This window comes from Petaurus breviceps, unplaced genomic scaffold, assembly GCF_028583685.1.
Source record: "Petaurus breviceps papuanus isolate PSGF00001 unplaced genomic scaffold, PetGlider_PUasm1.0 174, whole genome shotgun sequence".
In the NCBI taxonomy this organism is placed as follows: domain Eukaryota; kingdom Metazoa; phylum Chordata; class Mammalia; order Diprotodontia; family Petauridae; genus Petaurus; species Petaurus breviceps.
The window spans coordinates 19,083,646-19,108,330 of record NW_027185761.1 but is presented as its reverse complement, the minus strand read 5'-3'; the positions used below and the strand labels follow the sequence as shown (position 1 = coordinate 19,108,330).

At 42.4% G+C, this 24,685-nt stretch overlaps 3 protein-coding genes across 3 annotated transcripts in view; 1 reads left to right on the top strand and 2 right to left on the bottom strand.

Annotated features, from left to right (window-relative positions):
- LOC138158013 (netrin-4-like) overlaps positions 1–1,418 on the bottom strand; it is a 61,245-nt gene extending 59,827 nt beyond the window's left edge. The window contains exon 1 of the mRNA XM_069083856.1: positions 456–1,418. Coding sequence (XP_068939957.1) covers positions 456–522 — 67 coding nt within the window. The 5' untranslated portion in view covers positions 523–1,418. The remainder of the gene's footprint in view (positions 1–455) is intronic.
- The window catches only part of TMEM43 (transmembrane protein 43), a 350,998-nt gene that overhangs the window by 100,044 nt on the left and 226,269 nt on the right, over positions 1–24,685 (bottom strand). The window lies entirely within an intron of this gene.
- Positions 7,231–24,685, top strand: part of UROC1 (urocanate hydratase 1) — a 50,330-nt gene continuing 32,875 nt past the window's right edge. The window contains exons 1-9 of the mRNA XM_069083850.1: positions 7,231–7,356; positions 14,150–14,280; positions 16,330–16,423; positions 17,965–18,024; positions 18,953–19,081; positions 19,901–19,962; positions 22,357–22,423; positions 22,895–23,038; positions 23,916–24,004. Of these exons, the coding sequence (XP_068939951.1) occupies positions 7,231–7,356; positions 14,150–14,280; positions 16,330–16,423; positions 17,965–18,024; positions 18,953–19,081; positions 19,901–19,962; positions 22,357–22,423; positions 22,895–23,038; positions 23,916–24,004 (902 nt within the window). The remainder of the gene's footprint in view (positions 7,357–14,149; positions 14,281–16,329; positions 16,424–17,964; positions 18,025–18,952; positions 19,082–19,900; positions 19,963–22,356; positions 22,424–22,894; positions 23,039–23,915; positions 24,005–24,685) is intronic.

Here is a 24,685-nt window from a genome sequence, read left to right as displayed (position 1 = left end):
TCTCTAAGACCCCAGCTAGCCCTGATAGTTCTAGGTTCTAGGGTCCCTTTCAGCTCTAACATTCTAAGGTCCCTTCTGGTTCCACTATTTGCGGTTGTAAGGTCCATTACAGTTCTAACACTCTAATATTCTCTGGCCTTGAATTTCTAACTGTAATTATCACTGTGGTCGCCCCATAGACCCAATTATTTTCTCTTCCTCGAAGGCCATGGGACTCTTTTTTCCAGTGCCTGGTTAGATTGGTCCTGAGTTCTAAATATCTCCTGAGTCGGGAGGTGGGAAAAAAATTAATAGACAGAAATCAATTGATTCGGAGAGATAGGTGAGAAGAGGGTTTAAGGGGTTAATTCCAGTACTTTCCCAGGTAGAGGAAAGTGCTTAAAGGGATTTCTGAATATATACTTCTTCCCCCTCTCCGCATCCCCTAACCCCAACAGCGTGTGCCCCATCCTTACCTGCTTCACCGGAGCCTGGGACTGCGTATTCCAGAAGCAAGATCAGGGCAAGCCCTAGGGCCATCATGGTGGCTAGAAGGGCCGGCTTCGTTCACCTTTGAGCCCAGCAGCCACAGCCCAATCCCTGGACCCCCTCCTCAGGCCAGCGGGGCGGCAGGCTGGGCCATCCTCTCCACTCTTTCCCGGACTTGGAGGTTTGGGACTCCCCCTCACCCGCTCACTGAGCGCGAGCGTGCAGGGAAAGGCATCGCACTCTGGGAAGTTGGGGAGGGAGAGAAAAGAGAGGATGTGCAGAGGGGAGAGAAGAGAACAGGTCAAGATCACCCGGGGCTCACCTGCCTCCTGTAACTTTCTTCCCAGGCTACTCGCTGACGAGTATCGGCTTATTAGGGCTAGGGTAAGGACCCTCCCCTAGATCTAACCCTGAGAGAACGTTGCGCACCCAAGATGAGCCCTAGTCGCCTCTTCCCTGGTGCCGGGGCTTCGTGCTCTGCGCTCGTCCTGTGACTTCCTCCCGTGCCCAGCTAGCAAAGAGGGAAAAGGATGGGGGTGGGGGTGTGGACAGTGGGCAGGGAGAGAACGAGAAGGGCTTTGGAGAGTTTGGAGACAAGTGCCTTGTCCGAACTCCAGCATCGGGCTCCCAGGCCTGCTGATACTTAGCTTTGGAGAAGGGGATGGAGGGAAGGGAAGGGGGCAGATCAGAGCAATCCAAGAAGACGGCTTGGAGGAGGAGGAGGGTTGGTTAAAGTTGCATTCTTTCCCTGCGTCACCAAACCCCTTTTTGTCCCGGATACTGTCGGTGACCCAGAACTCCTGCGTCCCCTGCAGCTGCCCTTCGCCCCCCAAAGCTTCCCTCTCTCTCTTGCAGGGAGAGCTCTTTCGTTCGTCTCAGTCTGGCTCCTAAGACTGGCATCACAGTAAAGTCTGCGGTTTATCAACCTAGATTAGGGAGGTTGGGCGGGGGCACACTTCTGGCCCTTTAAATTAAATGCCCAGCACGTGGGTGTCGCCACTCCCTTCCCTAGGGTCTCCATCTAACCGCGTTGAAATTGTCTCAGGAGCGCCCTCTGTCAATGCTTCTCCGTCGTCATACATACCTTCCCTACACCATCGTTTCATCCATTTATGGATGACCAAAGCCATCTAATCAATCAATCAATCAATCATCAATCAATTATGGGTCATAGAATCATAGGATATTAGATCTGGGAAGGGTCTTCAGACGAAAAAAAAATGTTAGGTTTGGAAAATCAAGTATTTTCACCCCTTGGCGGAGCCGGACCTGGGTGACAGATGGTTATTTTGGTCCCATCTTTTAAACTTTTTTTTTTTTTTTAAATAAGGTGGGATGGCTGCAAATCATTGATCACTCCAGTTTCCCAAAGAGCACGAAGACATGCATGGTGCTGGAGGGAGTAAGCTGAAGTCCTCTACCAGTCAAAGAGAACTTTCAAAAAGAATGTCATCAGAGAGGTATGAGCAGCAGAAGGAAGTGGGCAGATCAAGTGAGTCAATAGAAGGGACGGCACAATAAAATGTAGGCTCTTGGAGGGCAGGGATTGTTTCACATTTGTATTTGCATCCTGAGTGCCTATCGGGATGCCTGGTTAGTAGGTACTCAATGAATACTTGATGATTGATTCTCACTTCTAGTCAGGACTGGGCTCTCTGGGTATCCATACAATGGAGAAAGAAAGGAAGTTCAGAGAAAGGTCACTCTAGGTTGCTGAGTGGACCCAATGTGGACAATTACGGACAAGCATGGGCAGTATGGCTTGGATAAGAAATGAAGAAGAAGAGACAGTATTGGTGGAAAGGTTGCAATCCACATCACTACGATCTCCATGCTGGATGGATTTTTTTTTTGTACCTTTCAAGAAGTAATGGGAGAAACCGAATTCGATATTGCCAAAGACCTATTTAATTTATAATGACCAGAAACTCATGTCATGGCAATATCGATTCTTTTAAAATATTAATAGATCATTCATTTTCATAATTCTATTTATGCTTCAATATTTTATTAATCACACTCATTACTAATTAAATGACACCAACGCATGATGTACAAAGGGACAAAATTAATTTGCAAACGAGTTGTAGCTTTATCTATTGGCTGTTTCCCTGCTGCCCAGTCATAATTAGGTCTCATCCACTCTTAAAAAAAATCTTTTCCTTGACCTGTCACCCCGGCAAGCATCAGCCTTTGCTCCTCCCTATATCATTAACTTTTACTAAACGATAATATTTGCTGAAACAATAAAGTGACAAAACTCAGACATCCCAAGGCGAAGTGATTTGTCATATAACTGCTTAGTTCCAAGAGAGATGGGATAAAGCCCCTAGGTCCCCTGGCTCAGGATCTGATGCTCTTTGGGCCAGGCCGTGCTGTGCCCACATCCTATATGTTTGTTTCCCATTCCTGAGATAGAATAAGAAGTAGGGGATGTTGTCCCTTTTGAGTCACTTATGTATGGGCTGATGGAGCTGAACTCAACTAGAAACAGATCCCGGTAGAGATATTGACTTAGAAAACCACAAATTGCTAGGTTGTACTGTATTTTTATTTTGTTACACATTTCCCAATCACATGTTAATCTGGATGGACTGCAGGCGCTTGAGGAGGCCTGGGCTGCTTTTGGCCAGTTTGACACCTCTGGTCTTGGCCATTCATTTGGTATTTGTAGAATTAATTTTGTCTGTCTGTCTGTCTGTATGCATGCATGCATGTCTTCTCTTCTCAACTAGACCGAAAGCTCTTGAGGATAGGACATTGCTTAAACATATTGTATTTTTCTTCCAACAACCCTCTTATACCTAGAGTAATTATTAGACACAGAGTAATACTCAATACATTTCAATTTAGTAATCTCAATACATTTCCATAGATTACTATGTGTAAGGACCTCAATGACCTCACTGAACCCTGAAACAAAGAAGCCAGGGAAGCCCAAATCCCCGAGTCCCCTGGCCAAAGTAATGCCTGCAGTAATGGCCAGGAGCCCCCCTTTCCTGACAGCTGGGAGTCTGAATGGCAGTTAAACCGCCCCTTCCCTTCAGTTTTCCCCACTATAAATTAGCACCAGTACCAGGAACTCGACCTACACACCAGGTCTTGATTCCTACTCCTTTTCCCCAAAGTCAGGTCCTGTTTGACCCAGATCAGAACCCTATAAAAAATCCACTGGTTTTGGTCCCAGATCTGACATGTTTCCATCTTCCTTGACTACCCCTCTATAAAGTTTGTTTGCTTCACCTTCTTCCTGCTGGGTCCTGGCTTCTGCTGGGATCTGTCTTAGAATGTCCCACCTCCTAGCCACACCAGCAGTCTCCTTTGGGAGCATCAGCTGTTTCCTATGGCCGGGACTAATGCTCTTGGCAGACTTAGGTAACATAGAAGGCAAAGGCTAGCCTGTACACCAAGGCTAGGACCACATTGTGGCTGGGACACTTCTCCTTGGTGACTTAAAGAGAATGACTGAGTTCTGGAAGGCCACTGCTTGTGCTAATGCTCTCTGCTGCTAAGGCTGGGGGAGGGTGATTCCTCTCAAACTAAAATCAGCAAGCACAACCAAGCCATTTCTGCATGGAATTAGGATGGGGATACATCCTATCCCCACCCCCGACTTTTGTTGTTCAGTCCTGTCTGAAATCCCTCATTGGGGATTTCCTTGGCAAAGTTTCTACAGCAGTTTGCCATTTCCTTCTCATTTCTTTTTTTTCTTCCTTCCATTTCATTTTACAGATGAAGAAACTGAGGCAACCAGGGTTAAGTGACTTGCCCAGGGTCACACAGCTAGTCTGAGGCCAGATTTGAACTCAGCTCTTCCTGACTCCAGGCCTGGTACTCTATCTACTATACCACCTAACTGCCCCCACCCCTACCCACCAGCCTAAACTGAATTGCCAGGAGGTTAGCTTCTTTTTAAAATTTTTTTTTTCAGTTTTCAACATTCATTTCCACAAGATTTTGAGTTACAATTTTTTCTTCCCATGTTTCCCCTACCCCACCCCAAAATAGCAAGCCTACTGAATACCCCTTCCCCCAATCTGTTCTTTCTTATATCCTCCCACATCACCACCCTAACTTTCTAGTAGGGCAAGATGGATTTCTATACTCCAGTACCTGTATATCTTATTTCCCAGTTGCATGTAAAAAACACATTTTTAAACATTTGTTTTTAAAACTTTGAGTTCCAGATTTTTTCCCTTCTTCCCCAGGAGGGTAGCTTCTTGCATGTGAGATTCTTCAGAGTGGAGGAAGACAAATAGCTGACCCAAAAGCATCCTGTCCAATACTTTAAAATACTTCCTGGCTCAGACCCCTAGATGGCCTTCCCAAAGAAACACAAGAAACTCGATGAACTCTGCCACTTTTGTTGCTGCAACAACTGAGAAAGAACCCCAACTGGCTCTTGCTCAACCACCACCAACACCCTAAGTCTGGTGCACAGCTCACAGAAAGTGCCATGGGTCAGAGAACACTGGGCTCAGACCATTACACCTTCCTGAAGTCCTGATGGGAGAAGCAAGGCTGAGAGAGTGAAGACCTGGAGAAGGGGCCCAGCTTTATTGGCAACTATGGGATTTGGGCACCCCCAACTGGCAAGTCTCAGAAAGAACTCCAGGGGAACTTGGAGTTCCTCTATGTTATCTCCAGCCCACCAACCACAGAGAAAGAGACAGGCTCCCAATGGTATTTCCCATTTCCATAAATGGCAGGCCACCCCTAAAAATAAAAAGGGTTTTGACAGCCCCATAGATCCCCAGTGCTCCTTACTACTGTGACTGTTTACTGGTCCCCGTGCAGTACCAAACATTTCCTGGCCTTTACTGATTCAGGGTTCCAAGTCACCAAAGTGCTAGGAAATCCTTTCTTAGGAGAGAGTACCTCCATGACCCTAGAGGACTTCAAGGGCAATAAGATGGAAAAGATCCGGATTCCCATTGTTAAGTAAGAGATTCCAGCTTCCTTTAACTATTGGCACCATCACACTGAGTTTCCACAACAATCAATACCCTCCAGTAGCACCCCTATAATCAATATGGCCTTCTTGGCTGTCTGTCTAATCCCATGGAATAAGATTACATCTATCACCACCCTATTAGTAGGAAGAGCCAAACAGGACCCAGTAGACCTCCCCGCTCCCAGTCAAAAGAGTTAACAACATTCCCACCCTCTGCCCTCCAACTACAGCCAGGACACAAGAAAATCGGAATTATTGGAGTTATATTGAAATTATAGAAAGAATTATGGAAAAATTGAAATAGGAGTTATAAAGGAATCAGAAAAGGAAGGTATGTTGGTGAAAACAATATCCCCCTATAAGAACCCCATCTGTCTGATTAAGAAAAGGAGTGGTCCTTCACTTTTGCAACTTAAATAGCATAGATACCCCAACAGGATGACTAGTATTATAGAAGACACTAAAGAGAAATCAGATCTCAAGGTGTAATGATTTGCACTTAACCTGTTTTACTCAATTCCCATTACCAAGGTTCAATAGCCACCATTATCTTTCATGTGTTGATGAGATTACCCATGAGCTATCCAAATTCTCCATCTATGGCTCCTGGGCTGTGCCGTCAGGACCTGAGACTTCCTTGGACTGTGACACCAAAATGGGGGGTCGTGTGGATAACATCCTCCTAAGGGGAAAATCCAAGGAGAGAGCCTAGTCAGGGATTTCTCTATACTCCCTGAGCACCTAACTAGGAGGGAATGGGCAATAGTTCCTAACAAGATACAGGGATCCTTTCTCTCTGTTAAGTTCTTGGAGATCATCTGGTCCTCAGGAACATCTTGGACCCATTTAAACTCCACCTCCTCAACTTGTGAACTCCAAATACTTTGCAGGAGACTCAACACCTCTTGGACTCTGGGGCTTTGAGACAGTGCATATGCCATCCAAATTCTGCTAACTATGATTTACCAAAGCACCATAAGTCAGCAGAATCTACTGGGGGCCGTAGTAATGGAGGCATTGGAGGCTGTCCAATGGGCAATCTCCAGTGCCCTCCCACTAGTACCCACAGCGTACACTGGGGAGGCCGTTCCCAGTCCTGATTATGCCTCTTGGAGCCTAAGGACCAAGCATCAGAGCAAAAGCTTCCCTTTGGACTTTGGGTACAAAGTAGCCCTATGCTAAGCATTACATGCCCTTAGGCAAATACTCGCTGCCTGTCTGCTCCTCCTAGAGATTAAGAGCATCACAAAAGATTCTCTCACCCTGTGGATGGATGTTTCCATTATGCCCCATGTAAAGGAAAGTAATCCTGAGACATTTAACACATAAAATGCAAGTGGTGCCTCCAGAACTGGGCCAAACCCAGAGTATCCCACCTGTCCTGAACCATGTGAACGGTGGGATTTTCCCCCTGGTCATGTAAGTGGCCCATAAAGGAGATTGTTCTCCTTCCTTGTGTTGTGCCTTTGAATCCCAAACCTCACTCAAATTATATTGAGATGGTATGTTAATAGAACATTCCTCCTCAAACAAATGAGCAAGATCAATATAAAAAAAGTGTCAAAACAACAACAACAAAAAAAAACCCTATCCCCATCCCCCAATCAGGGGCCAAATGATAGCTGTGAATGATTCACTTTCAAGGGAAGCCAGGTAGCCAATGGTGTTAGCTAGGGAGAGGAGGTGGGTGACCAAGGTCACAGAGGTGCCTTAGAGTTTAGGACTCGAATTTGTCATTCTCTCTTTGCCAGCCCTGATCTTATAGCCTCTCCAGGGGCTGCCTCTTCCCATCTCTGTATCTGCCAGAAATGTCTAACCTGAGGCAGCTATGCAATGGGATTCCCTTACACCCCTTACCAGAGAATAAAGGACGAAAGGATGGGCTGCCTCATGCCCCTGTGAGGACCCCCAACCTTACTCCAGAGGAAAAACAGGTAAGAAGGCTTGGACCTCCAAGCTCTCTTATGGACTCTCTTGACCTCCAAAGAGTCTCTCCCTTTCCCTTATGGGAATGGCTGTCTTGTTGCTACAATATAATAGAAAGAATACTAAGTAGGCTGGGTTTCAGATGACCAGGGTTCAAGTCCCAGTTTCGGTGCTTAGTAGTTTTGTAATTTTTGTTAGTAGACAAAACACCATGTGGTGGTTTTGTAAAACGTTGACTTCTCTGAATCTCATCTGCAAAAAAGATGATATGTGTATGACCTACTCCACAATAGTTTTAACAAAGAAATGTGGGCTCTTATCTGCAAGTCAACAAAATACAACTCCACAAGAGAGGTTCCTACATGAACTACAGTGAGTCTGATTCCAGACTAAGGAGGGATCTAATTGACTGTTATCATTGAACCAAGCCATGAATTGGAATGGGTTGGCACTCCAAGATTCAGGGTAGGAAGCAGCCTACCGCCAGTACCTTTCTCAGTTCTAGGAGTTGGTAAAGACTCACACTTATGATTCCAGTATGGCCATTTTTCTCATGTTTTCCCTAGTGGGTTTTAGGTTTTAATCTTTTCTCCATGACTATACCTAGAGCAAAATTGTGAGCCCTTTGCACATGGTTCTGAGGTCTCCCAATCTCATAGACTGAGAAGTCATGTGTTGTGGGGGAAAACCTTGCTCATGTCCTAGCTGAGTGACCCTGGGAAAAGCACTGTAACAACAACAAAGCTAGTATCTATATAGTGCTTTAAGGTTATTTCATTTGAGTTTTACAACAACCACAAATCTAATAATATTCTCATTATAACACTATAATCCTATTATAGTATTAGGTACTATTATCCTCATTTTTACAGATGAGGAAACTGAGACTGGGAGGGGTTAAGTGACCTTGCCCAAGGTCACACATCTGGGTAAGGATCAGAGGCATGACGTGAACTTCCTGACTCCACATGTAACACGCTATCACTTAGTTCATAAACTATACTAAATGTCATTTGAGTGCCCTGGGCAAGTAAAAACTGCAGAGCAGATGACACCTTTGGGAGAAGGAGTTTCTTAAGCCAGTAAAATCAGTCTTTTCTCTTCCTCAATGACCTTGGGCAAGCTACCTAATGTTCCTGGGCCTCAGTTCTCCCATCTGTTATATGGCTATCATGCTTCCGCTAACAGGGTAGTTGTGAGGTTCAGTCCTCCAGAGAGCCCTTTAAGAGGTCATTATTATCGTCACTGCAGAATATGATCTGTCTCATTAAGAAGAGAAAGTCCAAATATCAGTCTAGTCACAGGGATCTCTGAAAAGAAGCATTTGGAATGGAGGAAGTTGCAGTCCCCTCCCTCCAGCCCCCTACAAACACACAAGCACACACACACTTTAGTGTTATCTCAACGTCTCCATGCAGGTGTCAAAGGTTAGGGTTAATGACCTTCGCTCTTACATAACTCTCTTGGCTGGACGCCAGGTTTGTGGTCCTCTGTTAAGATCCTGTAGTAGAACTGAAGTCTGTCCTTTCAATTAAAACCAATCCATGAAACTCATCTTTAGCACCAACTGTGTGCCTAGCCCTGTGTCTTCCAGGAAAACCAGAGGAGAAGGTACATTTTCTGTGTTTGAAGCTGTGGGCTCTTGTTTTACACATGGGATAGTTGCAAGCAAACCATAATTAAATCCTGTGGTTCAGGAGCCAAGTACTGAAGGAGTCAGGGAAGGCATCAAGGAAGAGGCAGCAGGGGAGCCTTGATGAATGAGTCCTCATTGGAGAGATAGAGAGGAAGAGAGGAGCTTTCTACCAAATGAAGCATCACCTTTTGGGGTTTTTTTTTAACCACTATAATTGGACAAAGTCATGAAACTCAACATAGCAAAGAAACTCTCTGCTCTAATGTAAAAATACTTTGAAAATTTTCTTTGTGATTTTGATTCTGGACAGAATCTTTCACTTCAGCCACACACTGATAAGGTCTCACCTTGGATCTCACCAACATCTCACGAACATCTCACCAACAGGTTGACTTTGCTCTTTGTAACTGGTGTCTCCGCGCACCCCCCCCCCCAACTGGGGCTCAATAACCCTTTTATTCTTCATTTACTGTCTCATTCCCCAGCGTGGCTATGCCGGATTTTTTGTCTTCTCTCTCAATTGCCCTCTTTCACTCTGGTCTTAAAGCAAACAACCTAGCCTCCAAGTTATTGAAGACTACTTGCCAAAACTAATCCTTACCTGTACCTTTCATCCCATTCCCTCCCTTCTCAGTAGAGATTTGGCTTCAGCAATTATTCCCTCTCTTTCTTTAGTCTTCTGCTGGTTTCTTTCTTTAACCCTTCTGGTTTTGGGCCCTTAAAAAATTACGAACTTGACAAACATCAGCAAACACAAATGTTTTCATGTACAAAAAAAACAATAAAAAAAGAGGATAGTGTGTGAAACTGAGAATATTTTATATAATATTTTTTCTTTTTTTAGGCATATATTAAATTTATCACAGTATTATCAACATTGCCCTGCTTTTCTATGGCCCCTTCTGAATTTCCTTCTACTATATTCTATGTATTTTTAAATGCTTCATTGACATTCCTTTTTTTTTTCTTTTTACACCTTTTGTTTTTTACCCTCTAAAAATCTAACCCAACTCTTCAAAAAGTAACATTGTAACAAGTATAGCCAAACAAAACAAATTAACTTAAGAGATTCCTTTCTGCATAAAGAAACTTTTCCCAACCTTCAGTTTTCTCCTCTACAAAGCATTAATTGGAATAAATGACCTCTGATATCCCTTCCAACTCTAAATACTATGGGTTGGATTAGATGTCTCCCTAGTCCTGTCCAGATCTAACAATCTATAAACCAGACTTATTGAATCATAGATATAGAGTTGAAGAGGGCCTTCAAGGCCATCTGGCCCAACCTTCTCATTTTACAGATGGGGAAACAGGCCCAGTGAGATTAGGTGACTTGTCCAAAGTCACACAGGTTACTATGCTTTAGATGCAGGATTTGAACTCAATACCTCTAATGTCAGAGGCAATATTCTTTCTATCTACCATGAAATCACAGACTTATTTTTGGAAGAGACCTTGATGATCATTTAGGCCAATCAATACCTGGAAAAGCAACTCTTTTATTCCATGCCCCACAACTGGTTCTTCAGCCTTTGATTGAAGACTTCCAGCAAGGGGGAGTCCACAACATCCTGAGCCAATTCATTCTACTTTTGGATAACTCTGTGTTAGGAAGTTCTTCCTGACATCAAGAATAAATTCATTTCTTTGTGATTTCTACCCACTGTTCCTCCTTCTGTTCTCTGAGGGCCAAATAAAACAAGTCTAATCCCTCCAACAGATTTCTGTCCTTCAAAAACTTAAAATCAACCATGGTGGCCCCACTTCAGTCTTCTCTTCTTCAGGCTCCATATCTCAGTTCCTTCATATGACCAAGGATGGTTTTCCCGTGACTATAAAACAATAACACTGATAAAGCTCTAAAGGTCAGTCCATACATCTTGAGCAAGGGTAGCATCATCTGAATCAGTGGTCAAGGGGACAGCATTGAACTTTGAAGTTGAAGATCAACTTTTATTGTGATATATGAGTTTTGGTACATTTGTTTTGTTTTGTTGTTTTGTTTGTTTGTTTTTAAAGAACAACAATGACATTTATAGCCACGGGGATATTACTGGGGAGAGGAGTGAGAGTTGTAGCAGGAGACTGAAAGAAATCCGGATATTTGACCTAATTCTAATAACTTCTCTACAGCAAAGGGGAGGTACTGAGTCATACTAATTAGTCTCTGCAAATGATGCCACTTTTAGACATCTTTTGCTAGTTTACAACACACTTTATCAGAACTTACCTTCTTTGAGCCTCACAGAAACCCTGTGAAGCATCTAGGATAGAGATTATGATCTCCATTTTATAGGTAAGAAAATTGAGGATCAGAGAGGAAAGTCAGTCACGCAGCTCTTAAGACTTCAATTTCCAATCCAGCACTCTTCTCCAATATTGTTCCTGTCCTTTTATGGGAGTCAACTTGTTTCCAGGTGACATACTTACACATGTGGACTATAAGAAAAATGAAAAAAAAAAAGAGACCTTCTTGTGTGCATATTTATCTAAATATGTATGTGCACATATACATATGTATATGCATACAGATGCCTGGCAATTGGCATCTATATTATATATTATGTATGTGTGCCAAGAAAACCCCAAAATGAGGTCACAAAGAGTAGGACGCAATGGCTACAAGTGAACAACATATACTCCAAAATAAATTTCAATTCTGCCGAGTAGAAGAGGTAATTTTGAAATCATGACCCATTTGAAACCCAGTTTCCTTGCAGAATTCTCCTTTAAAGAGGTATCCAAAGCAATTATTTCACGCATTTTTAAAATATACATTAAATTGAACATGTGTAGCAGCAAGCACCCCAAGCGTCCTCAGGGGTTGCTGCCACCACAGGTTCTTGGATCTGCTTTGTTAAAGGAAAGCAACTCAAAATGGGTTAACAAGCTTACTTTAATCAGTCAAACATATATCGTTTACCTCGTTCAGGGGAAAAAGGTCAGCACCCTGAACTTCCAAGTATACAGGCAGAATTATCAAGAAAGAAAGAGATCAAGTAGACAGCTTTCCAAACTGTCCGACCATTATATCCATACCAAACAACTTCTGGATTTCAAAGCCAGGGGGCTCTGGACAACGGCTTTCCAGAGTTTCATCTGATCAAATCACAGAACACTTCTCAAAATAAGCCCCAAAACAAAGTCTCACATCAGGGCTTATATAGCCTTCTCCTGGCTCAGAGAATGTAACAACCTTATTGACCCACTGGCCAATCAAAAAGTATCTACTGAAAAACAAGCCTCCCACCCCAGGCTCCAGGTGCACTTTAGCCTAGGGGCAGGGAAGATCTTTAAATTTACATTCCCATTACAACATGATAGTAAAAAAATTAAAGTATTCTCCTGCACTTTGCTTTCTTCTGTGTGTTCTTAAAATGTTTTCTTGATACCATTTTCTTCCTTTTTCTTCTGTATCTCTAGATCACTACCCATTAAACACCCCACCCTTACCTCAGTGATAGAAATCCTTCCTTATAACAAATAACCATAGTTACGCAAAAATCAGCACGTCAGCCTGCCCTAAAAATGTGCACTTCATTCTGCATATCAAGTCCTGGCTTTGTGGTCTCCCCCAGTATTGGGCAGTGTTCTGTGGTTTCTCCATGGGGCTTTGTACCTGGATATCTGAAGTCTCTCCTTAAGGGCTCTCCCCACCCTTTCAATTGAACTTCTTCTCAAAATGGTTGGGAGAGCATCTTTCATCCTGCTTGCTCAAAGTACATTTTAGGGTGTTTGTTCCAGGAATAGGGTCCTTCTTGCTCTTTGACCCTCTCCTCTTCTGTCTGGAGCAGCCAGGTTTTGGCTGCTAATAGGATAGGAGAGGGGCAGTGGATGAAGCGCCAGGCCTGGAACCAGAAAGTCCTGAGTTCAAATTCAGCCTCAGACACTTGCTAGCTGTTTGATTCTGGGTAAGTTACTTAACCTTGTGTGCCTCAGTTTCCTCATCTGTAAAATGAGCTGGAGAAGGAAATGGCAAACCACTCCAGTATCTTTGCCAAGAAAACCACAAATGGGGGCAGCCAGATAGCACAGCGAGTAAGAGCACCGGCTCCAGTGTTGAGAAGACCTGGAGATCGAATCCTGGGCTCAGACACTTAGCACCCACCCAGAAACACCTGGCCGTGTAACCTTGAGCAAGTTACTTAACCCCAATTGCTTAGGGGCGGCCAGGTGGCTCAGTGAGTAAGAGCACCGGCTCCAGTGTAGGGATGACCCGGATCAAATCCAGGCTCAGATACTCAGCACCACACCCAGAAATAACTGGCCGTGTAACCTTAAGCAAGTTACTTAACCCTGATTGCTTTAAAAAAAAAAAAAGAAAACCACAAATGGAGTCACAAAGAGTTGGACACAACTAATCAACTAAACCCTAACAAATACACACACATATGTGTGTATGTACACATAATATTTTTCATACATATAATATACACTTATACATTTATATATTTTATATAATATCACCCTGGAGATGCAATTACATGTACACAAACACATTTAATAACCATAACACTCTTTCTCCCTTTATCTCTGAACTCCAGGATGATTCTATATACATATGTGTATATTATATACATATTTACACACATATGGAGATTATACACAGATAAGGAGATTCTAATGCATGGATACATATATAAATATACAAAAACACAACAATATATACATACACATGTGTGTGCAATATGTATATGCATGCATGTATGTGTGTATACAGTTGAGGCTCACCCTAGAGACACATGCAATACACACATGCATACACACATGTATATGAACATAAATAAAAATGCATTATATAGATTGTACATGTGCACATTACATACATGCACACATGCATGCGTGTGTGTGTGTGTGTGTGTGTGTGTGAAATCTCCAGTATGATCCTCAAGTGACTTAGCTCTTAAGCCTTCTTGTTGGACAGGATCAAGTTAGTGACTAACATCACCATCTGGTGGTTCAACTAGTTATAACTCCAGAGAACTCACTGAAGAGACTAACCTAATTGGAAATTGTGGGGCAGGGGAGCAGCGAATGATTTGGTTGTAGAGGGAAGCTGGTACTAGACTGTCTTCAACCAGACCCAGGTGTTTAGACTCATCTCTGAGACAGCTTGTCCTTGCTTTAATAACTCCTCACCTCCTTTCCTCTTCTGTCTCTGATAGCTGGCTTTGAAGAATGCTCTGCGGTACTTCCCTCCTGAAGTCCACAAGGTTCTGGCACCAGAATTTGCCCAGGAGCTAAAGCTATATGGGCACATCTACATGTACAGATTCTGTCCAGATATTGAGATGAGGTGAGTATCTACAGGACCATGTTGCAAGTGGTGGGGAAAAAAGTTGTAGAGGTTCTGAGCAATGCTAGGGATTGCTAAAATAAACCAAGCTTGGTAAATAGGAAATATGCCAAGTTATTGGACAATTTCCACTAGCTCAAGTCTTTCTTATCTTTTATCCCTTCTTTCTACTTTTCTGGAGGAAAAAAGAGATAGATTACCTTTATAAGACTTCAATAAAATATTTTAATACTCTCTGGTGGGTGTGGGGTGGGGAGAGAAATCATAGACTATTAAAAAAGGAAGAATCCTTAGAGACCATCTGGTGTAAGTTCCTAATTCAGCAGACAAAGAGCATCTATTTGGAGCTAGAAGTCCAGAGATTCTTTTCAGGCTATGTCTTCTATGCTTCAACTGCCTCGAGGAAGCTAGAAATCCAGTCTCAGACACTTGCTAGCTGTGTGATCCTGGGCAAGTCACTTAACCCTGTTTACCTCAGTTTCCTCATCTTCACTAAGTTGAATGAATTGCCCAGTCACGTTACATCTTGTGGCAGAGAAAGCCATCAGATCCAGGTCTTGTGATTTCCATGACCATCCTTCTCAAAGAGAGACAATGGTTTATGCATAGATTCAGACCCTCTTTTATACCCTTCAGTATAGCTGCCAATTGTCCAGGATGTGAATAGGGATGGAAATGTGAAATCATTGTCTTTTCTTTTTTTAAATTAAATTATTTATTTTTAGTTTTCAACATTCATTTCCATAAGTTTTAAATTTTCTTCCCCTCCTTCCCCCTCCCTCCCCAAGACTATGGGCCCTGCACATACATTCCTATTAAACACATTTTCACATTAGTCATGTTGCATAGAATAATTATAATGAATGAGAAAAACCATGAGAAAGAAAAAAAAGGACAAAATAAAACACACAAAAAAGAAAATAGTCTGCTTCTTTGTGCATTCCCACTCAATAGCTCTTTCTCTAGATGTGGCTGGCATTTTCCAGTGTGTATCCTTTGGAATTGTTTTAGGTCCTTGCATTGCTTGGAAGGGCTAAGTCTATCAAAATCAGCCCTTGTACACAAATATTATCTTTTCAACTCAGCTTACCAAACACTTATTAAGTGCCTAATATATGTAAGGTACTAGGCTAGGCCCTAGGAATACAGAAATGAAATATGTCACAGTCCTTGCTTTCAAGAAGCAAAGAGTCTATACGGGAGGGTGGATGCAACTTTTACAGAAATTAATGTGGAATGCAATAGGGGCTAAGGAATTCAGGGTAAGTGCTTTGAAGAATTAGAGAAAAGATAGACCATTTTCACCTTGGGAATTGGACTGATATCAAGGAAAGGCTAAGTTTCTTTCTTTTAACACTTATTTAAAAATTTCGAATTCCAAATTCTCTCCTTGCTCCAGCCTCTCACCCACCCCTTGAGAAAGTGAGCAATACAATAAAGGGAGAAGTTTCAACAAAGAAAGAGGCTTAGGGGAAGCTTGTTCCAAGCTTGAGGGATTAGAATAATCAAAGGTTTTGAGAAGGGAGAGGTCCGTATAAGAACTTTCCCACCTTTGTATTCCAGAATGCTTTTAACTCCTAGTCCTTATGCCTAGTGAGGAATTAATAGCAGCAGCAGCAACCGCAACAGTAATCAACACTTTCTCTCCTCCTAATAATACGTTCACTTTCTATCTACCATCCTAAGCTTCCTCTCTATTTAAAGACATGGTGGTTAAATATACAAAACTGGGTGACTTTAAAAATATTTGAATTTCAAAAGAACGAGCTCAAATTGGCTACTGATTTGGACCCGATTACTTGATCAAGGGATGGGAAACACAAGAAAGACATTTTGTAAAAAAGATCAGAGACAAGAAAAATGTACATCTGAATTTTTTGAACCATGAATTCCTTTTGGCAGGGATCTTTGGTCTTAGCTTCGAGGCAGACACATACAAGGCATTGGAAGATGAGCCTCATATTTGTGCCAATACAGCAATTGTTTTCCAGTATGTGTATCACTTTTTCTTTTTCCCACTGTCATACTGGGTATATCTATGTCTTTCAGGGCTTACCCAATTGAGAACTATCCTTGTAAGACCAAATCGGCTGCAGCAATAATGCACATGATCATGAACAACTTGGACCCCTCTGTAGCCCAGGTAAGCCATTGCCATGACACTCACTTCTCACACATGTGTATGTGTAGTCATAGAGAGTACCTCCTACCCCCAGCCCCTCACATGAGAACCAAGGCACTTCTTGAGCAACTTCTCAAGTTCAAAGTTCAAAGAATTAGATTCCAATTGGTTACCAAGGCTTAATATGAAAAATAAAGAATCCTTTGAGAAAGGGGTATGCTTTTTTTTTTAGAATGTATCAAGGATTGAAGAGACAATAGCTTACTTTTCATAGTTTTATGTTAATATTCCCCTAGTTAATACGAGGGGAGAGAAAGAGGACATCCCGGGGGGTACTGGAAGCGCATTGGGAGGCAGGATGCAATGGAAGATTACTGGATTTGGAGCCAGAAGACTTGGGTTTGAATACTTGAATCACTCACTGACTAACTGACCCAGACTTACTCCTATCCCACAGCTCTAAGACTCAGTTTTCTTATTAGGAACATGAGTGGGTTGGAATTGGTGACATTTAAGGCTCTTTCCAGTCCTAAGTCTTCTGAATGGGGCCTTTAAAGATTGATGCAATCTAAACAGGGGAATTCAAGGTGGGTAGGATGTCATGAGAAAAGATGAGTGTTGCATGTTCATGGGACATTGAGAAAATCATCTTAACCAGGCAGAAAATTTGTGTATGGGAGTAGTGGAACAGTAGTTTGAATAGGTAGGTCAGGGCCAGAGTGTGGAGGTCCTTGAATGTCAAACTAGGAAGGACAAATTTAATCCTGTAGCTAAGTCACGTTGACAAACATTTATTAAACAGCTCCTACTATGTGCTAAGCACAAGATACAAAGATAGAAAGAGCCCTTATCCATGTGGGGCTCACAGACTAATGGGCTAGACAACATGTAAACAACTATTTATAAATGAGAGAGAGAGACAGAGACAGACAGACAGACAGAGAGACAGAAAGAGAGATGCATAGATACAGATGGATAGAAAGAAAAAGAAAGGGAGAAAGATGGATGAACAGATAGATGGATAGATAGATATGATGAATTGGAGATAATTACACAGAAAAGGCACTGGCATTAAGGGGGTTCAGAAAAGGCTTCTTGAGGAAGGTGAAATTTTTAGCTGAAATTTTAAGGAAACCAGGAGGTGGAGGTGAAGAGGGAGAAAATTTCAGGCATGAAGGACAGCTAGCAAAAATGCCTAGCATCAGGAGATAGGGTTTTGTTGAAGGAAGGGACTGGGGCATTTGGGTGTAGGGTGTAAGAAAGCTAGAAAGGTAGGAAGGGGACAGATCATATGGAGGATGTGAAACCCAAACCCTGAATTTTATATTCCAATTAAAGTTTTTGAAGATGAGAGAAGTACAATGACAGGGAAGTCTCTGAAAGCAAAGATTATGAGGTTAGATGACCTCTGTGGTCGCAAGACACTGGAACCTAGTAAGGTCTTCATATCCTCCAGGGTACTTCATTGTGCCCTTTTTCCAAAGTAGTAACAAAACCAGGCCCAGCATTGCTTTTGAACAACACAAGCTCATCCAGTTTCTGATCTCATCTTTGTTCCCCAGTTTCCCCAGGAGCTCGTGACTTACGGAGGGAATGGTCAGGTCTTCAGCAACTGGGCTCAGGTATAGTGCCTTTCAGCATCTGGTTAAAGTATAGAAATTTGGCCTTGGGCTTCCCTCATTCCATATTGCCTCTAGGTGAAGAGGAATTTGCCATCAAGTCTGACTTGAAATCCTTGCTTCCTAAGGATGCTGGAAAGTCTCCTCTGGCCCCAAGGATCTCTTTTTTATGATGCTGGGCTGGAAGCTAGGCTCTGAGCAGTCTGGGATTTCATGATCTCTTCTGAGGAAAAGTGGGTCAGTGTTGAGTCCTGGGATAGAAATAGAGAAAAGAGGTGGAGGAGGATGAGTTGGGACTCCTGGGCCTCATGGGGCTGAGGAAAGGTGGTTTTATGCCCCTCCCCACTTTCCAACCCCCAGGCTCCTACTCTTTGTTACATACTTCCTATTTCTTAATTTGCTTGGATGAAGCTTAGCCTCATTGGTCAAGTCAGTGTTGGGAGTGTCTTCTAGTTGTGTAGAAGTCAGTCAGAGGGGGGCTTCATGAGTCTAGGTTCACAGAATCACAAGGGAGCCCTTCTGTTGATGTCATTCCTAAATGTATTTAGGAATAAAGATATCACGTTGTAATGTAGGATAGAGCTTTGGGACCTCTTATACTTGGAGCGGCCCTTAGAACAAATAATTTAATCTGCCTCTGACATATATTATCACATGTTTACTTAAATATTATATGTATATTTAATATAATTAAAGGAGAGGTAGGTTACAAGTCGGAAGTCCTGAGTTCTAATCATACTTTTGCCATTATTAACTATGTGATTGTGGGCATGTCATCTCCCCTCCCTGGGCTTCACTTTCCTTATCTGTAAGATGAAAGCATCAGACTAGAAGATCTAAGATCTCTTTGACATAATCATTCTGTGATTCCAACAACTGAAACAAGATATTCACTCATGTGGCCACTTCCATCTTTTCTCTGTTCCTCCAGTTCAGATTGGTCATGTCCTATTTATCTGAGATGACAGAGGAGCAGACCTTGGTCATGTACAGCGGCCATCCCTTGGGTCTCTTCCCCAGCAGCCCCAGTGCACCTCGGCTTGTAATCACCAATGGAATGGTGGGTAGCCTCAAATAGAAGGGGCCATCTTCCACATACAAAGATGGCACTGTTGACCCTCCTCACTCTATCCCTCTCAACAGGACCAGGTTGTATCACTAGTACTAGAGATGGGTTACTCTGAATTATTCACACTCCCCCTTGTGGCCAAGGGCACATATTTGCAAAATGTCTAACTTGGGGGTTAGTCTATGGCTGGTATAAAGGGATCACTCATAAAACAAGCTAACTGATTTACATAGTGATCAAAACACAGTTATGTTGGAGTCATCTGGCACTGGCTTGTTAAATTTTCAGGGTAAGCATTTACACTTGGAAGTCACTAGAAATCAGGGCTTGATTTACTGTTCTGTCAATTGTCCAGAATTAAGAAAGCGAAGGAGAAAATGTTGACAGTGAAGATTATACATAAAAGCTTGTCATATTTAGATTTCTTTTTGAGAGCTGATTGTTAAACATTTTTGGGCACTCCACTGAATCAAACCCATAGCGTTATTTATATCTGTTCTGACTATTTACCCACCTAACCAGCTCCTCTTGCCTTTGGTACTCAGTAGGTTAGATACCTTAGCTATTTCCCCCTATATCTACAATGATAATCATGTAAATAGCCACTTGGCATTGTAGAAAGTCATTGAAGAATTAGCTGAGTGAGAGATCATGTGCCTTTTCCAAACTATTCATTTGATTTCCTTTCCTTGCTTTCCATATGAGTTTGGTGGAAGAATTTTTTTTTTTTATTGACATGAAGGGAAGAGAGAATCAGGGCAATGAACTAAGGCATCTCTGGGTGACACATCTTCTGATCATATTTTTTAGGTAATTCCCAATTATTCCTCTAGAATGGAATATGAGAAGCTCTTTGCAATGGGAGTCACAATGTAAGTCAATATTTTTAAAAAGGCAACTAACTTGATAATTTGGGAGTCATTTGACTCATGGTCTTGACCAGAGCACTTACTCTATCCTTAAAACACTCCAAATCCATGAGTCGTTGAAGAGATATAAGCCAGAGTCTTATATTTGTCTGTGGGGATCTCATCATTGGTGTGGGGAAAATGAATCTATAGACATGAAACAATTATTGAACAAGACTCTGTGTATATAAGTAGTGTGGCATAGGGGAATCTAGAGTCAGAGAAGGTAGGTCTAAATCCTGACTCATTTTGTTGTTCAGTCATTTTCGGTCATATCTGACTCTTCATGACCCCATTTGGGGTTTTCTTGGCAAGGATACTGGAGTGGTTTGCTATTTCCTTCCCCATCTCATTTTACATACGAGGAAACTGAGGCAAACAAATTTAAGTGACTTGCCCAGGGTCATACAGTAAGTGTCAGAAGCCAGATCGAACTCAGGAAGATGAGTCTTCCTGATTCCAGACCAGGAACTCTCCACTAGACCACCTATTACTTACTATCTACATAGCCTTGGGCAAGGTTACCTCTCAGGGCCTCATCTCATCTCTCTTCTGTATGATAAAAGGGTAAGAGATAGAATTAGGGTTCTAAACTTGGTTACCTCTAGGCTCCCTTCCAACTCCTAGTCTCTGAGAGTAGGAGAGGGGAATAAGCGTTAGAAAGCCCCTACAACGTGCCAGGCACTATGCTAAGTGTTTTTTACAAATATTATCTTATTTGATCTTCACCTCCACCTGGGAGGTAGGTGCTATCTATCCCCATTTTACAGTAGAGGAAACTGAGGCAAATTGAAGTTAAGTGACTTGTCCAAGGTCACATAGCTAGTATAGCTGAGGTCTTATTTGAACTCAGGACATCAAAATTCAGTATTCTAGATCCACAGTGCCACTAACTGCTTCTATAATTCTATGATTTCATGTTAATCATGTAATAAATGGAGAAATGGGATAAGCAAAGTGGGAAAATATTTCCCTACCTATCTTAATCCTCTATCACCCTCCACCCGACCCTCCTCCAAATCTCCAATCACCAGGTTGTTTTGAAGATGAAATAGAGACAATATTGGACTTGGAGAGCAAAGTCTGGATCCCATAGTTCCATTTACTGTGTGGCCATAGCAGATCAGTTAACCGCTATAAGCCTTGGTTTTTCTCATCTGTAAAATGGGGATAACCAGGCCTGCAATGCCTGCATCACAGTGACAAACCATGACATACTAGAAAGAATGCTAGACTTGCAGTCAAGAGAGAACTGTGTTTGAATCCTTTTTCTGACACTAACAAGGTGGCCAAGGACAGATCACATAACCTCTCTGATCCTCAATTTCTCCATCTATAAAATGGGAGTAATAATGCCTGCATTATCTAGCTCAAATCGGAGAATGGACATCAAATTGGATAAGGGCCAAATTGGACAATGTAAATAAAGCATTTTGCAAGTGCAGGTTAAAAAGCTCTGCAAGCTTCAGTTATTGTTGTTATTATAAGTGTAGGAGTTTACAGGAGGGTGAAATAATTGTGGGCTTGCTTAGTGAGAGATAATTGTGGGCTTATGCGATGTGAACAGACTAAGGAAAGGAGAAGCAAGGGGATGATGACACACTCTGACTGCAGCTTTTGTAAATAAAGGCGATAATAATGGTAACAAAACTAATAAACATACAAAAAAGGTCAAAAGGAATCAGAGAAACAGCTGGATAATTTACAGCCTTGTCAAAATTAATTTGCATATTTCAAACATCTATAAAGAACAAAGGTTTGTGGGTGCATTTATATGTTGTAGTTGAGTCATTTCAGTTTTTTCTGACTACTGGAGAGATGTGCTGTTTCCTTTTTCAGCTCATTTTACAGATGAGGAAACTGAGGCAAACAGTGTTAAGTGACATACCCAGAGTCACATAGCTACTAAATGTCTGAGGCCACACTTGAACTCAGGGAGATGAGTCTTCCTGACTCCAAGCCCAATCCTCTATTCACTGTGTCACCCAGCTGCCCACATTTATATAATCATTTCAATTAAAAAGAAACCCAAACAATCAAGGAAAAAAGTGCTTCAGATACATAATCTCATTTGATGCTCCCAACAGTTCTTGGAGGCAGGATCTGCAAATATTACCAGGAGGAAGATATAGCAGGCTTTGAGTTAGAAGACCTGAGGTTTGCAAAGTTCCAAGAACTATCTCCCTCACTGAGATGTTGTGAGAAAAGTGCTTTATAAACTATCAAGTGCCACATAAATGTGAAAAGTTTTTATGATCCCTATTTAATCTCCAGATGAGGAAACCTAGAGGCCCAATGATTAAGTTCCCACTTTGTGCTATTGTGTTATATTCATTTCATCTTCTTTCTTGTGGGCAGGTATGGGCAGATGACAGCAGGAAGTTACTGCTACATTGGACCCCAGGGAATAGTTCATGGCACTGTGGTAAGGGATTCATGGAGGGCATTGACCATGCAGGGAAATACATTCTTATGGCTTATCTGGGTTCAGATCCCCAAGAGGCCAGAAATAGTAAAAGCCCTACCTGCATACTTCCTTCCTCCATCATTTCTAGGACCACTATCTTTGAACTCTGAGGAGGATCTGACTGACCCTTTTTCAGTCACTGCATCCCACCCTGGACCACCATGATGCCTAATATCTCCTGTGACCTCCTTGACTTCAAGCTCCTCCTCTCCAACCCTTTCCCTTCCCATCCTGCCATTTCCTGAGGATTGGAGGGTCTGAGGCTATTAGCTGCGCCCTAGGGATACAGACAGAACTCTCTGGACTATGGATGCCCTTTATCCTAACAAGCAGGTGCCTAGCACAGACAAGTCTCCATTCCCCAGTTGAATTTGCCCAAGGTATAAGAATTTTGAATTAACAAAAGCTTTCTTGCGATTCTCTCTGCAGCTGACGGTGCTCAATGCTGGCCGGCGCTACTTGGGAATTGAAGATTTAAGTGGGAAGGTTTTCGTTACCTCTGGTCTTGGAGGAATGAGTGGAGCCCAAGCCAAGGCTTCTGTCATTGCTGGTTGTGTGGGGGTAATAGCTGAGGTAAGGTTAGCATTCTTAAAAAGGAAAGAACTCTGGGCTTAGGGCTATAGTTCTCAAGCTGGAAGGGACATCAGAGCCCATGTAACTCAACGCCTTCATTTTACAGAGGGGGAAACTGAGTCTGAGGGAGGGAAAATGACTGCATTAAAATCTGTGTTCCCAATCTAACTAACCACATGACTATGGGCAAATCATTTCATTGTCTGAACCTCAGTCTTTTCTGTGAAATGGGAGCAGTTTCTGCACCATCTGCTTCACAAGGTTCTCATGTAGAAAACCTTTCATAAACTGTAAAGTGCTATATGAATGTGACCTATGGTTTTTCCAACTGCTACCACTGAGAGAAAGAACAGAGTCTTCAGGACAGATTTGGTCTTCAGCTTGATTTCACCCAGCAGGGAGAATATCAGGAGACCATCCATTTTATGTTTATTGTGAAAAAGTACCGTAAGGCATTTAAAGTCATAGGACAGTGGTAAGGGCAGGGAAGTGAAGGCACGAAGACCCAGATTTGAGCCTTACTTAGCAGCTTTCCTACCAGAGGGAATATTTGGCAAATCCCTTCCTCTCTTGGCTACAGTTTCTTCATCTGTAAAATTAGAGAGTAAGACTGGGTGATTTTTAAAATTCTTTCTAGTTCTGAATGCTGTGATCTATCAAGAGTTTAGTGATTGCCAAGTCTTGCATCTTCTGACCTTCTTCAATGAACACTACCTAAGGGCGAGGCTTCTCTATAATCTACATGCCTTTGGTCTCTTTTATAGCCCGATTCTGAACCATATATTACATCCCATTTTTTTAAAATCATCTTCCCCCCATGCTTTACATTCAAACGTGGACTGACCTCAGCAAAAATGATTGTCTATTTGTGTTGTAGGTCGATAAAGCTGCACTCTTGAAGCGTTACCACCAAGGCTGGCTGATGGAAATCACAGATAGTCTGGACCACTGCATTAAGCGACTCAGGTAGTACTTACTGTCCTTCATGTTAAAAATGCTGGGCATGAGGCAGAGGGCCCGATGAACAGCTTGGTTTTTAAGTAGGGGCAATATGGTGGAATGAAAAGAACACCAGGTTGGGAGCCAAGAGACTTGGGTCATTGTTCTGGTTTTGGTACCAACTATCTGTGTTACCTTGGGAACAATATCTGATCTCTCTGGACCTTGGCTTCCTCATCTGAAAATTGGACATCCTAATATTTACCCTACTGGCCTACTTGGGTTGTCATGAAGATCAAATGAGATGACCCAGGCAAAATAGATCCTAATATCCTCATAAACATCAGTTGCTAAAAATCATACTATCATCATCACCATCACTATCATCATCACCACCACCACCACCATCATCACCATCACTATCATCACCACCACCACCACCACCATCATCACCATCACTATCATCACCACCATCATCATCATCATTGCCTTCTTGGCCAGTGCTGCCCAATTTGTCAGGCCAATTTTGGCCACATTTATCCCAATGGCTCATGAAGAAGACAGAGTCATTGTGCTAGGGCCCACTTTAATGGCCCCACAAAGTTATGACTAATTGTCCTGAAACTAGATGTCACCTGATTATTTTCCCCTGGGGTTTAAAAATATTGGTATGGGTGGGACAGTGGGGGTCAATGTAAGTAAGAGTAA